Source organism: Mercenaria mercenaria, chromosome 8, assembly GCF_021730395.1.
Source record: "Mercenaria mercenaria strain notata chromosome 8, MADL_Memer_1, whole genome shotgun sequence".
In the NCBI taxonomy this organism is placed as follows: Eukaryota; Metazoa; Mollusca; class Bivalvia; order Venerida; family Veneridae; genus Mercenaria; species Mercenaria mercenaria.
Genome location: NC_069368.1, coordinates 4,345,912 through 4,363,909, shown reverse-complemented (window position 1 = coordinate 4,363,909; position 17,998 = coordinate 4,345,912). Strand labels below are relative to the sequence as shown.

At 33.3% G+C, this 17,998-nt stretch overlaps 1 protein-coding gene across 2 annotated transcripts in view; it reads right to left on the bottom strand.

Annotated features, from left to right (window-relative positions):
- Nucleotides 1–17,998, bottom strand: part of LOC123523161 (potassium/sodium hyperpolarization-activated cyclic nucleotide-gated channel 3-like) — a 204,838-nt gene that overhangs the window by 34,340 nt on the left and 152,500 nt on the right. The window contains exons 4-5 of one of the 2 annotated variants that reach the window (XM_045300835.2): nt 5,286–5,449; nt 4,018–4,224 (exon numbers count right to left, since the gene is read on the bottom strand). In XM_045300835.2, coding sequence (XP_045156770.2) covers nt 4,018–4,224; nt 5,286–5,449 — 371 coding nt within the window. The remainder of the gene's footprint in view (nt 1–4,017; nt 4,225–5,285; nt 5,450–17,998) is intronic. The other variant, XM_045300836.2, reaches the window with a different exon arrangement.

The window sequence follows — 17,998 nt, the reverse complement described above, 5'->3', positions numbered from 1 at the left end:
GAAACTATAGAAAACCGGATCTAGTTCAACAAATTATAACATCAATGGCCTTTTCTATAATGTTAATGACCAAACCAATTTTATTTCTGAGATATAAACATTCAGGTGTAGAATTTCCTCAGTAAAGAAACAAACTTTTTAGAAAATTGTTTGTCATCCAAGTAAAATATTTTGAGATTTTGTTTCTACTAAATCCGGACTTTCAGCAAAACCTTTGCGTGCACTGAACAATATTACATATGGAAACAATTACATAGACAGCTAGGTTTGAAGAAGGAGCACATAACTCTAGAAATACGTCTTTGATATGTATCATCCTGTTTTAAAAGATAGCCGTTTTGGATTTTTCTTCTTTTGCAAATGAACACATTCTTTTATAAGATATTACATATATGGTGGTTCAACTTTTAAAGGGCAAAGAATGTCTGATAATAAATTAATTTCATATGAAAGCCATCCGCAAGCCTTTCATGAGGCTGAAAGAATATTTAAAATCGGACCACTATTGAAAAAGATATGGCAGTTTGAGATTTAAGAAAATGGCTGATCAAGGAGGCAGCCATTTTAGTGTGTTGATGACGTCATTTACACACTGCTGAATTCTTTATTTATCAAATAACATTTTAAATAGATTAATTTCATATGTTTCTTGATTGCAAAATGTAAAACATGTTAATTTCTTTCATAATAGTTGGAAAAAGTTTCGGAATTTATTTACAGAAATAAGTAAATACAGTTCAAGTATGTATCGAGAAATTAAATAAATCAGCCTTTTTTTGTTGTTGCCATGGAAACAAAATGGCCACTATTTTGATCAAATATTTAAATGCTCACAACTTTCTCATTTTTAAGCTGATTTTGAAAACTCTCTCACTTATTTAAATTATTTAAAAGTTCCTAGCCGACAAAATTAACATAAGCACAACACTGCCTTTCCCTTTAACTATCGTAATTACATATCCATGTTTTTGTAGCCAATCCATGAAAATAAATCGAGACCTTCTGACTAAAAGTTGATCTTTAATGGGACTTTTTTTATAAATAGCAGCGTCCAAATAATGCTACAGTATTTTTAAGTTATCAAAGAGACCTGAACATTCTGCTACTATTGTTATAAAACAATTTTCTATACGAATGTTTTATTACTTCCTCATCTTACTATTTGTATCCTTTTGATAAAAGCCTGGATCATTACAAAATCATAATTCATATAATAACAAGGTTATTTTATATTTTTGTGAGTTTTCATTTAGACTTTTATCGATGAAAACATTTAACCTCAGAATGTAATAGTATTTCATCGACATCAATATTTCTTGACACAAATTGAAAAATATTTGCAGCAGATGTATTATAATCTATAAACCATAACTCTATCTGTAAAATATATAAATAAGAAAGGCTTTAAACACTGACTTAAAAAGATCATTGTTTAGCAGAAGATTAACTTTTTTTATTTGCTTATGAAATCAAGAACTAAGCACTTTTTAATTCTAATTTCAGCTCATACATTGACGTACATGAATTTGCCTCGTCTGTAAAAGATTGTACCGAGTGCGTTATGCATCTAAATCTAATGTTTTACATAACTGTAGAATTAACCGGATGTACACACCGGAAATAGTTTGCGCATGTGCAACAAATGTATAGCTTTTGCTCATGCAATCCATTGATTTCTAATCGGAGTGTTAGAATGAGTTTTGCTATTGCTTGCCTCTAATAGCATATATATGTGCATATGAGTGAGCTAAAAACAAAACGTATTCATGTCTAGTTTGTGTTACAGAATGAGGTCTGATATTACTTTCTTCTTCTAGCATATATGAGTGCATGTAAGTGAGTGTTTTAATACGTATTTATGTCTAGTTTGTGTTATAGAATGAGTTCTGATATTGCTTGCTTCTAATAGCATATATATGTGCATGTAAGTGAGCTAAAACAAAGATAGTTTTAATACTTATTCAAAATGTCAATAAATTAGTGTCTGACGTTCCACAACTTTTCATTTTCCAACAGTTCAATAGAGATTGTGATACACGATAAATATACACAAAATGCGTGCTAAGGCTTCCCTTTCGTTTTTCTCTTTCATAACAGAACTTCATATATATGCATTATATGACATCATTATTTTGCTTTTGCTTGTCACTGAACAATAGTCGTTCTAGTGGGAATAATTGTATAAAGATATATTTTCTCTGCGGGCGATTATCGTCCGATGACGAGCAGCAACAAGGTTCAATTCTCTTACACTTGAATATCTTTCGACTTGTACTTCTATAATATTAAGTAATCAACTCTTCAAATTTAATTTATGAATATAGGCCAGTTGAGGAAGATAACATCTGATGTAGACAGGTATTTACTTCTTGCTGTTAAACTATGTCTAAAGATAATGACATTTGTCAATTATATTGTATGTAGTAAACTACATCATAGTTCAAATATTGAACATGATCTTAACCGCACTAGATTAACTTTTCAGTTTACATTTCCTCCGTTTTCCATGAAAATTAGTCTTTTCCAAACAAATAAAAGTATCTTTTGTCAAACAGTCACACTTGTCTTAAAAGATCATCCTTGAAAATTGAAAATAATAGTCTTTGTTCTCGGATGTTTACCAAAACGGTTGAATGGACAAGAAGATTATCCGATAAGAGAAAATGGTGACCTTCAAAACCATGTTTGAATTTTCATCACCTAAGCGCAAAAAGTGGTTAACTACGTTGACATACAGAAGCAGTTAACCAATCTTTGCGCTGTCGAGATAATTTGTTAGGTGGTATTTACTACAAAGTTTACAATAGTTCTGTTACGAAAGATGATAATAAAACAGGACACATTGCATAAGAAAATCAAGCATGACCAAGCGTTGATGATGAAAAATGAATAGCAAGGCAATCATTCTCTACAATTTTCAATACCATTTACATAACAATATCATATCTCTCCCTTAAAGGGCAGTTTCAATACAAATTTAACTTAAAGATTAAACATTTGACTAAATCTTATCAGCGTACTGTCATGCCACAAGCCCTTTACTGAGCTACGTCATCAAAGTGTACCTCAAAGTTATCTAAGAAGTAAGCACACTATTTTGGTTTTTAAAGACAGCAATATTTTAAGAAAAATACCAACATTATATCATTATGTTGAAGTAATCTTACGAAAATGTGTCTCTGTACCGCAAGTAACTTAGTAGAAGAAAAATATATTTCAACTGACATTGCTTTGAGAACGTAAACATCCTATCAAAAAGGAGGACAATGAAACTGAATATCTTAATGACATCATTCTCGAACAAATAAAAAGATAAAAGAATAGTACCAAGAAAAATTTAACTTTTATATAGATAAGTAAAGTATATACATCACTTAATTAAAAAATAATCAACTTCAAAAATCTTTAATTCATTTTATGCATTCTGGTCCCTTAAAATCCATGCATTACCTATCAATCTGTTTACATATTGTTTATCAAACTGTTTATTTTCTTACTATGTTACTGAACTTAATAAACGAGCTTGAAAGGAATAAAAAAACGTGTCCGGTGTCAAGAAATCAATGTGACATAACCAAGAATGTTCTTTTTAAAAATATACAGCAAATTGTGTAGATAAATCTTAGCTCACTTACATCTTTTCTTGGAGAGAATGATTACCTTGAAATAATAAAAATTCTACTTGCTCTCGTGAATCCAGAGGTAAATATTTTCAAATCAGAAATTTTCAAATATTTTAATGCACCATGATTTACTTATAAAACCAGCGTGAAAAAAACATGCATTCAGTTTCATTAGTAACTACCGATAATCAATGTTTTACACTGATTTTAAAGATACTTTAATTTTAAAAAAATCAATAATATTTCCTTATCTAGATAATATGCTTATTCGCGTACACTCACCGAATAGTATAAAAGACGACACAACGAATGGGGTTGGAACAATAAAGAATGTAAAAAATAGAGGACGAGACAGACAAATTGAAGTTTGAATAGTCAGTGAGAGAATGATCACCTTGCCAGTATGGTGATGCGTCCAACTCGTCTTGATTACCTGCGTGGAAGAGTTGGCTGAAATTGGCTTCTGAGTCCCACATAAGGAATATATAGTCCATAGGTATAGAACTTATTAGATCCAGAAAGAACCATGACTTAAAATAATGCTTTGCAATAAGTTTGGGATCTAGAATAATCTCGTCGGCAAAGTCGTTCAAGATAATTCCTGAAATAAAGACACCATTGTACGTATTAACAAAAATATTTTTGGTATACAGGCAAAACAGTCAAACATATGAAACAGGAGCCAGGAAAAGATAAAAATGTAAACATTTTGAAGACACAGAAAGTACTGCAATAATGGAAATGAATCCTCTAATTAATAGACACATCAACAGTCCGTCATAGATGCGTAATATAAATTTTATGTAGGCTTACATGATAAGAGGAGCAATTTAAAAATCCATTGTTTTCAGATCTTGATCAGTTCTGGAAATAATCAAAACAACTCAATGTTTTTTCAGGACAAATCTCGGCGAATCTGCCTCCTTCCTTAATCTACAACTGAATGGAGACTTCTTGCGTCGTAATCATTATATTGCGAAAGTAAGTTCACGCCATCTCATCCTTAAAAGACATGGACAGAATTTACTAAAAAGCTTTGAGTTGGAAGTTATTGAGACAAGCTGTAATAATGCTGTAATTATCGTGTTTGTCAAGAAGCAGGAGCATTAAATGCAATGTATATAGAACAAAAAAATCTTAACTTTGTCAGATTTACTATTTGATATCTAGTTAGATTTATTAATGTGCAACTGTATGGTAAAATTTAATTGTTCTGTCATGTCTCTCAGCCAGTGGCAAACTAAGGAAGCATTGTACTGTCATGTTTACAGTACACTGTTCATGTGGTTTCAATTGTGATTGAACACAGCAGTACAAAGCCTATCGAAATTCCCCACGAGAAGGAAAAAGGAGTTTAGTTAATTTGATTTATTTGCATTACTTTTGCATTGTAGGTCGCAATTTAAGCGCCGAGAGGCATTAATTACAAAACTTTTAAAGGTCGTCGTAAAAATACAAAAAATAAATAAAAAATAAAACAATAAAAAATTAAGGAATTCGTAGAAACAATATGTTTGTAGTATAAACTAGATGGAGTAGATAAAATCTGATGTAAAGTATGCTTTTATGCTGATGAGAAAGTTCCAAGTATACAGTAAATCGGACCAGATGTTTGAAAGGGATTAAAATTGATAAATTTGGCAAAGAATTTAAAGCACTTACCTGTTCTAAAATTTATAAGAATGTCAAAGAAGAAAACGGTATCACTAATGCAGTTAAAAACAATCCACTGTGTACTGAGATCATCATTGAAGAATGAGATAGCTACCGGTAAAATAATGAGGTTTGCTATCAGTAAAACCAACATAAAGAGGTCCCAGTAAAACCTGAAAATAAAAAAAATACATTTCTGAATATTGGTAAAATTGTGAGGTTTTATCATCAGTTAAACCAAAACATAACCACGTTTCAAATAAAATGAATGTGAAAGAATTATGCAATGAAATATCGGTACTACTGTGAAATTTGCTGTTAATGAAAACCAACCTGAAAAGGTTCCAATAATACCTTTTATTAACTGAAATGAATTTCATGAACTACCAGTAAAACAATAAGTTTCACTATCACTTAAATAAGCGTGAAACCTAATGTAGATGAACTCTAGTTATAGTATACGTAGAGAGGTTTATTCACAGAAAGACTAAAACAAATATGTCCCAGCAGAACTGAAAGAAATATCATATCTTGATGTATCAAAATATATGAAATTCAGTAAAGCTTGCAAACAGAAAGAAGTAGAGAGAAACAAATAATACAGGAAGGTCTCAGTTAAACAAGAAAATAGAACAAAAAGACTTAGAATACACTTGAGAAATAGCTATCAAAATAATGAGACATGCAACCAGTTTATTCGACATATTGGTAAAAGTGTAAAATTTAATCTCAATAAAGCCAACACGAGAAGTTCAAGATAAGCATGGAATTAGAAAGGACATATCCAGCATTATGAGGCCCTAGAAAGAAGGAAGGATAAGAAAGAAACAAAAATAGCTGCTAAAATAATGAAAAAGAAAAAAGGAAAATCATAGGTCGCCCAACAGGATTGAAATGAAAATTTTTACAACAATATTGGGCAGAATTAAACATATCAAAGGGGTGATTAAAGAATACAAGACTTGCTACCAGTTTGCTCGACATAAACCGATTACACATTCCTGTAAAACCTGAACACGAAATGATTCCAGTGAAACAGGAAAATAGAAAAAACGGTCACTGAGAATTAGAAACCGGCAAATATGAGATTTTTTTACAGTAAAATAACATGACGAGATTCCACTGAACAAGGAAAATAGAGCAGAACGGTCACTTAGAAGATGATACAGGTAACATAATAAGTTTTGCTTCAGTAAATCAAACATAAAGAGAATCCAGTGAAACAGGAAAATAAGAATAAAATGGCAACTGAAAAAATATACGTATACGGACAAAAATGAGATATGCTTACAGTAAAAACCATAAAACCACATCAGGAACATGCGTGCAGCAACCAGTAATCTAATATAAAAATGAATCTGGACAGAATTGAAAATGAACAACAATGATTCAAAGCAGGAAAATAGCAAAATGGGAAAATGTCCAAAGGGAGATTTGATTTGATTTGATTTGGGTTTTACGGCGCACCAACACAGTATAGGTTATATGACGCCAAACAGGACTACAAGTTTGGTTCCACATCTCATTTACATCGAAATAAAAACACGAGGTATGGAATCAAAATTTGTATACCTGCTGGAATCACAGAGTTACAGCAAAACCAAGTGTTAAGACCCTATTAGTCGCCTCTTACGATCATGCAAGGGTAAGGCAGTGGTTCCAATTCTTTTCAAACACAGATCGTAACAGAACCACATGGGGCGAATCTAAACGTTGAATGAAACTGTCGTTCCGGCATTTTTTTGCAAAGACTGTCGTGATTAGCCAGGTTTCCTTTACTTTAGATTTAGGCGGACTTTATGTCTTTACAGATATAGAACTATCAGAAACCTATAGATCCAGTAAAGTCTCTCAAGGCATCTTTCAAAAGAAAATGGTAAAAATCCCTGACGACAGTCGCGTTGATAATTACCAGGAGACTGAATAAGTTTTAAATGGCTCTGAAACTGATTAATTATTGGTTGTTGGTACCTAAAACCTGCAATACCCCGTGGGAATGTCTGTCTGAAAATGGTGAAATTATCTACGTAATTAATTCGTTTTACCATAGACGTTGTTGATTACTCTGTTGCATTCTATATATCCCTTATGACCTTATCCCAATTCTAATTTGCCATTTGGACAATATTTTTGATACCTTAAAACTTGTATTAATTTGCAAATTTGCCAAAAGGCTTTCAATTTTGGTGACAGTATGAATCATCTAATGGTCGATTGTCACAGTCACAGACAAACAATTAACTTAGATTCAAACATGGGACCACAAAGTAATGTATTTATAGAGCATGCTGCTAGAAAACAATTTTCGTCGTGTTTATAGAATTAAAACATGCCTCTTTCATGTATTACGGGGGGGGGGGGGGGGGGGGGGGGAAGAAGTAATACTCTTGAAATGTTTGTCTACAATTTTATTTAAATTCTGCAATCGTGCTGACCGCAGCCAAATAATTTAATCCTTCACTGTTCTAAAAGTGTAGATCTACATCTAAAGCAAGAAAATCTCATTATCTGCCCAAGAATTTGTTTTCAGTTTAACAAATTTCACACTTATTTAGTTTGTTTAATCCATCGACGAGTGTGTTTGTGGTAAAATGCCTGCAAGTCAACATCCATAAAGTATGCATAGAAAGATTTTGAAATGCTTTTAACTAGCAAGAAAACACGCACATATATTGAACCGACAAAAGGCAAAATCTAAAATCTCCCAAAGTAAGAAAACATTAAAGAAACAAAATACCATAGTAAGTGTGCTTTATCTGAGCCGCGCCATGAGAAAACCAACATAGTGGGTTTGCGACCAGCATGGATCCAGACAAGCCTGCGCATCCGCGCAGTCTGGTCAGGATCCATGCTGTTCGCTAATGGTTTCTCTATTTGCAATAGGGTTTGAAAGCGAACAGCATGGATCCTGACCAGACTGCGCGGATGCGCAGGCTGGTCTGGATCCTTGCTGGTCGCAAACCCACTATGTTGGTTTTCTCATGGCACGGCTCATCTTACGTTTTAAATCATTCCGCTTTAGATTTATTTGTTTCTTGACCCGATATATCCGCTAGATATTTACAGTTTAATTTACGATTCTCGGATTTTAATCGTCATTCGCTAGTGACTCTGAGGTATTAGTTTGTTATTTGCAGACTCGTGCGAGCACTTGAACGCTTTATTACCGGACATAATCTGTGATGGCACAATCTAATACATTTCCTAATAGACCGATGCATAATTTATGTCATCTCCAATCCAGCTTGCTAGAATCACGTTTCTGGATAAAACACATCAATCGTTAAGTCTAGTTTAATCAAAATAAATCACTCACAATAGCATTGTGCTTTTGAGAAGATTATTTAAGATAATACATAGCTAGATCAAATCAACTCTCTAAAGATTTTGATTCTTTATTTGACTAGGTCTTTCGGAAAACTGAGACGAAACTCAAATGGCTTTATTCCTGATGCGAAGGCATTGACTTTTATTCAATCAAACCAAGTCGATTTTTGCACTGTCTTTGTCTAAAACCAGCCATGATTTTGTTTGAGAATGTTAAAAGATTGACGAATGATATCATTTGTTCATCAGAAGACTATATCAGAGATCCATAAAAGTCTATAAGAAATACATAAGCAATATGACGTCATCAAACAAATACATGATCGAGGTAACTTCATGGTGTATTTGGTTTAAACATATTTTATTTCCCAATATGTAAATTTAAGATACATACATGAATGTTGGATTGGACTGGAAGCCAGTAGGCTTATTGAAGTCCTCTCCACATGGCGTAATTGAAAACAGTTAATGAAAGTAAGCCCTCACATTGCCAACAAATGAGCCGTACCCCACTATGTTGGTTTTCTCATGGCACGGCTCAAATGAAATACATCAAACATTATTTAAAATAGGATGACTATATAGAAAAACAATCAAACAGGAAAAGTCACATTCTAAGACTCCTACTACTTTAAACAGACTATAAAACAGTATTTGTATGGATGTGTTCATAATAGAGCAAAGACAAGCAAACTAAATATACCGACAATGATAACCAACCACCAGATAAAAGGACATACTTGGGAAAAACCATCACTGACAAATTTGAAAATAAGTGAACGGCTCATTTTGGCAAGCAACTAGAATATTTCTCTTGCATCTTTCTAAATCATGTGATGCCAATGTACTGGTTATCAAACGCATAGCTGGAAGCCAACAATTTATCATGCAAAACGCAAGCGCTGCGTATATTTACTTTCATATTATTGATGATAACTGTCTTAAGTATGAATGGATATGATTTTTAGACAAAATATAATTATACAGATTTGGTAAGTCTATAAGATCTGTAGAAGCATAGGTCGGCATCAAGCAAAGTAATATAAGACCTGGGTTGTTGTTTTGCATTTCTTGGACAAGCAGATAATACAAAATGCGACATAAGGGAGATGAATTGGATAGATAGATGTTAACAGTGCATGATAGCGGTTAGATCACAAATGATCAATATTGAAAGACTGTTGGCATATATCCAGAAAATGCATTTTCCGGAAAATTTGAATTTGTAGTACCGCAAGCAAATAATTGAAAATCTGCTTGAATACTAAAGAAGAACAAAACATTTTTTTTTTCGAAAAGTGACTTAAGTTTTGGGCTGAGAAATAAATTTCTTTTTTTTTCAACGTTCATTACATCAGTTAGATAATTTAGTGCAGGGATATTTAAACTATAACAAACCTCTAATCGATAACCTTGAATTTAAACCGATCTTGGGTAAACAAAAACATATGATAGACTCAAAAGGAAAAGTCCCTTTCAACAATGAAAGCAGCCACTCAAACCATAGCGTTATGGCTGTATATATGTGGATGTGGATGTGTATGTGTGTATGTGTATGTGTGGATGTGTATATTATCCATAGATACAAAAAATACACAGAGTAAAAAGAAACAAGTATAAATATACAATTAGGAAAACCCACATTCCAAGAACGCAGCCTCTTAAAACGCTATATCAGCTTTATTGAACTGTTTTATAGACAGTGTAAAACATATAAACAACGATGACCGAATGATAAAAACTGTTAAACTCTATGATTATATTAAAAGTGATTTGTTTTAACTTTTCGTGCCATAATTAATAGCATATTTATATCATTGCATCAGTAATAGTTTCAGATTGTTGTGCAAAAAGAAAGGAAGATAAGTCTCCAGTAGGAAATGCCATATCACAAAAGAGCAGCTCATTAGAAGGAACCGGTACTCCTTAACATTTTATATTTGTATATGTTTAAACATAAACATTTAACATTTAAAGAAACATAAAAAAAGTTGTAAACAGACCACAAGACAGAAACGAACACAACAAAGGAACATAGTGGGGCACCGCCTTCGGACGGTTGGTAACAAACACATGAGGTGTTTACACCAGACAATTACCAACCCTCGCTCTGTATCCCTAATTCTTTGTAAATTTAAAGCACACAAATTCTCTTACCTAAAAAGAATGAAAGAAAACATGTGCTAAGTTGTGGTTTTACATTGGTGGAATAGGTCTTTTATTGCTTATTTATTGTTTAAGTCATGCAATCACAAAGGCATTAATAAGGCTAGGCTGCTATAGTTCTTACAAAATCAGATCCTATCTTATTGATTACAATTTTGCTTTTCAGTCTGCTGTACCCATTGACCTGAAAATCGTTCACAGCATTATAAAAAGGTATTAAATGTATACATGTCAGATCATTTACAGTGGTTTCCCATTTTATGAATATGTTAATATTTTGTTTGTAAGAAAGTACACTAAAAACTATAACGTCAGGATTATGTGTCCATCAAAGACCCTTAGTTCTCGTGACCGAAGTATACATATATACTATACACTTCAGATCTCGGGCGATAGTTTCGACCATTGTTCGGCAAGTCATCCAGTAAGTGTTTTATTGCATGACATCAGAGAAAATGTTCAAATGTTTGACTTTAGCAAATTTTAGTGTAAAACTATAAAAAGATCAATAAAATAGAAAAAGTGGAAACTCCACAGGTCGCTCAACCCAACAAAAACGAAAATGTTGCAGGCTCGGTTTGATTGAGCCTGTTCATGGACGGTAGTGGAAATGCATGCTACCGTCCACGCCCTCTAGCCCCGGGTTGAGCAGAACTCAACATTTACACATGCTAAAAGTACAAAAAAAACAATTTAGAGACATCCGCAGATGTGTTCATACGGCGGTGCACATGGAGCCTTCAATGCTACACTAGAATTACTAGTGTAATTCCATGAAAAGCGGCGTATGGTCCCCAGTTAAAATAATGGATAATAATACAAACTATTGACCGGTGGTTTATGTAAGGACTCATGTAATAATGATTCATATCATAATTTGTCTGGCGGTGGTACTTTCAAAAGGTTGCAATATATGTTAGATATGAGGATAAGTAATTTTATTCGCTACTGCGTCATAAGTCATATGCAAACTCCTTTATTTCAGAGGGTTTTATTTCACTTTTTATAAGTTAATTTCACATTAATTTTATATATTAAACATATACAATAAATGTTCTCGTTTACTTAACGACATTTTAAGCGTCTGATTTTAGTAATCATTTTTACCACAGGGCAAAACTTTAAACATAAACAGGAACTACAAAACAAGTTGTTTGTAATTTGAGCCAGGCCATGAGAAAACCAACATAGTGGGTATGCGACCAGCAAGGATCCAGACCAGCCTGCGCATCCGCGCAGCCTGGTCAGGATCCATGCTGTTCGCTAACGGTTTCTCTAATTGTAATAGGCTTTGAAAGCGAACAGCATGGATCCTGACCAGACTGCGCGGATGCGCAGGCTGGTCTGGATCCTTGCTGGTCGCAAAGCCACTATGTTGGTTTTCTCATGGCACGGCTCATTTGTGGTTAATGGTATTGCATCTGTATCTCAAATGGCGCATTTATGTCTTACTACATTCAGTCGTGACGTCATGAATCAAATCTGTAAGTATATTCATTGCATAGAACACATACAAGCAGAATTAAAGCTGACTGCTTGGTTTAATTGAGTTTGTTAATGAAAGGTTATAAAGTTTGCAACACCGCTCATGCCCCTCAGCATACCCTCCCCCGCCCCAGCAAGCATCGCCTTAAATGGAATTGTATTATGTAGAAACACTAAATGGACTCAATTTAGCTCAAAGTCATTAGAAATGCGAGTTTGTACAAATACTTTCACCTTTGTTGCGCAGCCATGACAGATTGGAAAAAAAATAGTTTGACAGCTATACGTTATTAGTAATCTGCTTTTAAGGTTCATATTGTTGAAATACACTCAATATCTGTCAAACGTAAATGTCAAACTTATATTGAAACTGAAACAAATAGTTCCCGATTTAAGTTCTGTCATATTAAGGCGGAGGTTACAAATTTCCATAAAAAGTAATGAAGCACACATTCCGATCAGGGCTCTTACTCTATGTAACCGCTCTTTTTCTTCCCGAACATAAGTCACTAACAGAACATACAAACACTAAAAAAGGTCATAAAATGTTGTGCAAATGCGACTGATCGCCTTAAAATTCTAACAGAATCGACTGTCCTAGCGTGAAATCTCCGCACCGATTGGTTTCACATAAAACCGTATTTTCGCTTAAATCCATATTTACGCTTAAAACTATCTCAAGATCTGAAAATGAACGAGCATTTAAAAACTTAAACTGTTTTTTTTTAGATTTCATGCCGCAGTATTTTTTCATTTTATCCTGCGATATTCGTGTTACGGAAACTGCAACACGTTTGTGCAACCCAGGTAATCTTTTTATAAAAACAATGAATATGAGATGAATTGAAGTAGTTTGATCTGCTGAAGAATGTCAAAATTGAGTTGATAACGTAATCGGTTTCTTTGTTAAAGTTAGTGTAGCCTTTGAAGAAGTCACAGTAAACAGTAAGAAGTTCATTTGAACGAGCTAAATACCATTGCCACTTATTTCTTCTTACCTAAATGCTTTCTACAATTGCTTGCTTACCTTAAAAACAAGAAAAAATATTCAACAGGAAAGACCACATTCTCAAAACACACCCCATATTGAAATTAGGGGTATTTGTAAATGAATACAAGAAGACAGCAACTGTGCCTAAAACACTATATGACTGTTAACAAAATGCATAACACAAACCTTTCACAAAAGTATTCTATACTCAAGATAACTGACAGACGCACGTGAATAACGGGAAAGAAGCTTCGATAGAACATTACCGATAGGGCGCAACATAAAGATTATATCATTATTATGCCTAGAGGTAAGCGATACTATCAAGACGTTATCAGAATCTCCAATGATTGCATCGAAATGACCTGTGTATATATTTAACACAATTCTTTTGTAAATGAGAAGCTATTTCAGGAATTCGAAATATGAAGAAATGTAAAGCAACTAATTCACATTTGTCCTCGTGCCTATTAGGTAAATTTGATGCTCTCTCAAAATGCGTTACCAGCTGTACGTTGTGAAACAGTGAAAGTAGTGTTTTTGTTATTTTTAAATATTTTGCAAAGGTATGCCCTAGTATACATGCTGTTGTTCTTACATTTCTTTCCTTTGTTTTCTTCTTGTACTTTCAAGATTTATTTTAATATTGCTTATTGCAAATGAGGAGGTTTTCTGTTATTACTGGAATGACTAAATTTTCTTTGATAATGAAAGAAAATGCTTCAATCTTAAATGAAAACAAAAGCCCAGAAATAATAAAACCTTATCACTTAAACATCGTTACTCTTTATGTTTTTAATTTTTAGGCAATTGCATTTTAATTCTGACGACTTCATGATGACATAGCAGAATAAATGGAGCTTCTAGGATATACTGACTTGAAATGGTAAGTTTTAAACTATATGCAACTAATAAATTAAGGTATTACATTTGGTGCTCATACATTAAAGCATTTTCATTGACGACTGTGTCGAAAATAGTTACAAAATAACTTGTACGGTGAAATCGCCAAAAAAATATCAAAATAATTTTTTTCATTCCATGAAATGTAATAAAGCCACTAAGAACATGTATATGATGTATATACTTTTTACTTTATTTCTTTGCCACTAATTATTATAATTTTATTGTTTGGTAATGTATAAAGCAGTTATATGGATCTAATTCAAAATATAATTTAAATGTCTGAACTGAAATATGCGACAAGCTTTCTGGTTACATATCAACAACATTTAGATAAACACAGGTTCAGTTGGCAATTACACCGATTCTTAATATAAATTGTTTATAATTGTTTCAAACTGTCACCTTAGCGAAAAAAGTGAGTAAGTCCTTCTTTAAGTCAACGGAGTTATCCACTTTTTGCACTGAGGTGACGATATAATCACCAACATTTGACTGACGTATTTAATTTAAAGAATACAAAGAATACAAATAACATCCGAAGGTTTTATTATCAAAGTTGGCAGTCTATTACATTTTCTTATAATCGGATGCATTATTTATGACATCAGCCATCCTGATGGCTTAAATGACTTTTCCAAATACCACATTACTAGGTTTGAAAGGAAAACTGTCTTATCTCTCTCTTTATTTAATGCAAATTACGATAGTTTTCTATTCAACCTTTGATTAACGGATAAGTCTATCTTAATCAAAATGAAATATTCAGTTAGCCTTTATAGATATATATTTAAGGAAAGATTTCAGGATTAATTGCCCTACCGAAAGTCATTTGTGTTAGTGATATTGAACACTTTCTGTGATTAAATCATGCAGGAAACTGACATAGATTGCATGAGAGTTAATCTCTTAATTATCTTTTTTATTTGACTTGCACCGAATCCAACTTATGACCCCATTTACAGGCGGATTTAGCTTATAAAACATGTTATGCAACCTTCAAAGATCAATATCTTGGACACTGATTGTTATACTGTGAGATTTGTTAGAAAGAAGAAAAGCAGAAAGAATAACATGCATGCAAATTTAATGAGAATCCTTTCCAACGGATATAGCTGTTTAAATGATATTGTACGTTGAAAGTCAACCAAACTATAATTAACCGCCTCGGAAATCCAATCAGAAAATGATTTTTACCTGATCCAGTTTGCGCTTTTAATGATTTAAAGTCAAATTCCAGTGGTAGCCAGAAGGTCTTATAAGCTTTTGTTCTAAACGGTAAAATACTGCAAAGCATCCTACCTGGTAGATTAAAGTCATGATATAGTCAAAGTGCCTGACAAATGTAACAGGGGAACGCATGTATATGTATTAGAACTAATGATTCATTATTAAATCCATCTAAATTTGACAACTTAGGCGCATTTCCTTATCTGTTGAAAAAAGTTAAATGTTCCACATTGCTTTTACGCTGAACTTGCCGATGGCTCAATTCCATTAAACTACATTTTAACTTTATCAGAATTAATCTCTTCACTTCACAGTGTTTAAAGTAGGTGAAAAACAGCTGCCTCAAGTCAGAATCTAAATGCATCGACATTTGAGCCGTGCCATGAGAAAACCAACATATTGGGTTTGCGACCAGCATGGATCCAGACCAGCCTGCGCGTCCGCGCAGTCTGGTCAGGATCCTTGCTGTTCACTTTCAAAGCCTACTGCAATTAAAGAAACCTTTAGCGAACAGCATGGATCCTGACCAGACTGCGCGGATGCGCAGGCTGGTCTGGATCCATGCTGGTCGCAAACCCACTATGTTGGTTTTCTCATGGCACGGCTCATTTCATCTTTTATTATGTCGTATACTACGTAAACAAGGTAGAGTAAAAATTTCAGTTTAAACCAACTACATTATTCATCCTAAATGTTTACATAATTTAAAATGAAACATTGGCAGAATAAGACAATTGCTCTTAATGCTTTTACTGCCATTCTTATTCACAGGCTGTTAATGATCAAATGCTAAGCTGAAGATACACCATTTATTATAAAATATAAAGCCGCTCTGTATGTTTACATTCCAATCAACCATCATGACTGCAAAAGGGAAAAATGGATTGCTAATTTAGACAAAATACCAATTCATCTGTAATCTAAATTTGCTTTGGTTTATCCTAGACGAACATATTTTGCAGACTTCTCTGTTCTAAATGGATAATTTAAGTCTAGCTCTGCACAGGATTGATAACTGTTTGATCAGACAGAATCAATAGCAACAGAAAAATGTTGGAATACATTCTCCCCAACAATCATTCATACTGTTACTTTGCCAACAAAAAATAAACAAAACCTTGTCTGAAATATCGAACATATATGTCATTTACGAAGATTTTGGTGCATATGCTATATTTATTTCGTAAATTAAACTCGAACACTATTTTGGAGGTTAAGATGGTTCGAGGTTTAGAAGGTTCAAATGATAGTAATAGAAATACTGAATTCTTTGGATTTGATTATCATTTACATTTGACGTATCGTAAAGTTACACGGAAGCTTCTGAATATTTTTGTTAGAGTCGAATACACTGTCCTGTAGGCGGACATTACAAGTAATATAAAAATAAAAACTATAGCTATTTGTTTTAGGAAGATGAAGTGGCTGGAAAGAAATAATATTATACATATAATATAGAGAAGAATTTACAAATACAGTCAAAGAACAAAGCTAGATAACGATTTCATCCAAATATAAAGTTAAAAGTATTTTATCATTACGTACAATGTCAAGTTTATACTTTACGAAACATTAAAAGATTTTGACATCTAATAATTAAGCATCTTTAGGAACCTGCCACCTAGACGATTCCAATCTGCATATGTGTGGGCGGCTGCGTTCTTGAGATGTAACTAGTTTGCTTATTTTTTGGTAATAGAACTTTATCAGTTCTTTTTTTTTAGAATTTGAAATACTGAAACACTGAGGGAAAACATGACATGTATATTTGACTAAGAGCTTGTTTTTTTCCCCACGAAAATACGTATGCTCACCACTTAACTTGCAGAAATTGAAAACTGTCACAAATTAAGGGCCACAACTCCAGGGAAAATCAAATCACTGAACCATAAAATTCAAATAATATACACAACTAGGACTGGCAGTGGTAACTCCTGTGAAGTTTGGTGGAATTCCAACAAGTAGCACAGATCAAAGGTCACGGGTCCTCTTAAAACATTTAATCCGAACATGACGATAATATGCACAACTGTGCTTCACATTAATTACTTAAGAGATTTGGTGAAATTCAGCCTAACTGTATAGAGCAAACAGTGTAAACACTGTAAAATATGACAAATCAAGGACCATAACTCCGCTGAAACTCACTGAAGTGGAACATGCCAATAATATGCTTAATAAGACTTCCTGCAAGGTTTAGTGTAAATACGCCCTATCATATATGAGAAGTGGCTAAAACATCATAAGATTTTACAAATCAAAGACCATAGCTTTGTTGAAAAACACCGAACTGGAAGATGCCTATATGCACAAATAGGCTTGGCAATGATCACTTTTGAAATGTTTGGTGTAATTCTTCATGGTGGTATCAGAGCAGTTGCCCAGAAAAGGTAAAATACGACAATCAAGGGTCATAACTCCACTGAAAAACACTGAACTGGAATATGCAGACAATGCACACAGTCAGGCTTGGTTTTCATAACTCCTATAAGGTTTGGTGGAAATCCGCCCAATAATTCAAGACTAGTTGCCAAAACATCCTAAAATTTGATGAATCTTTGGTCATAAAGGTCAACGATAGTTACAAGTAGGCTTGACAATGATCACTCTGTGAAGTTAG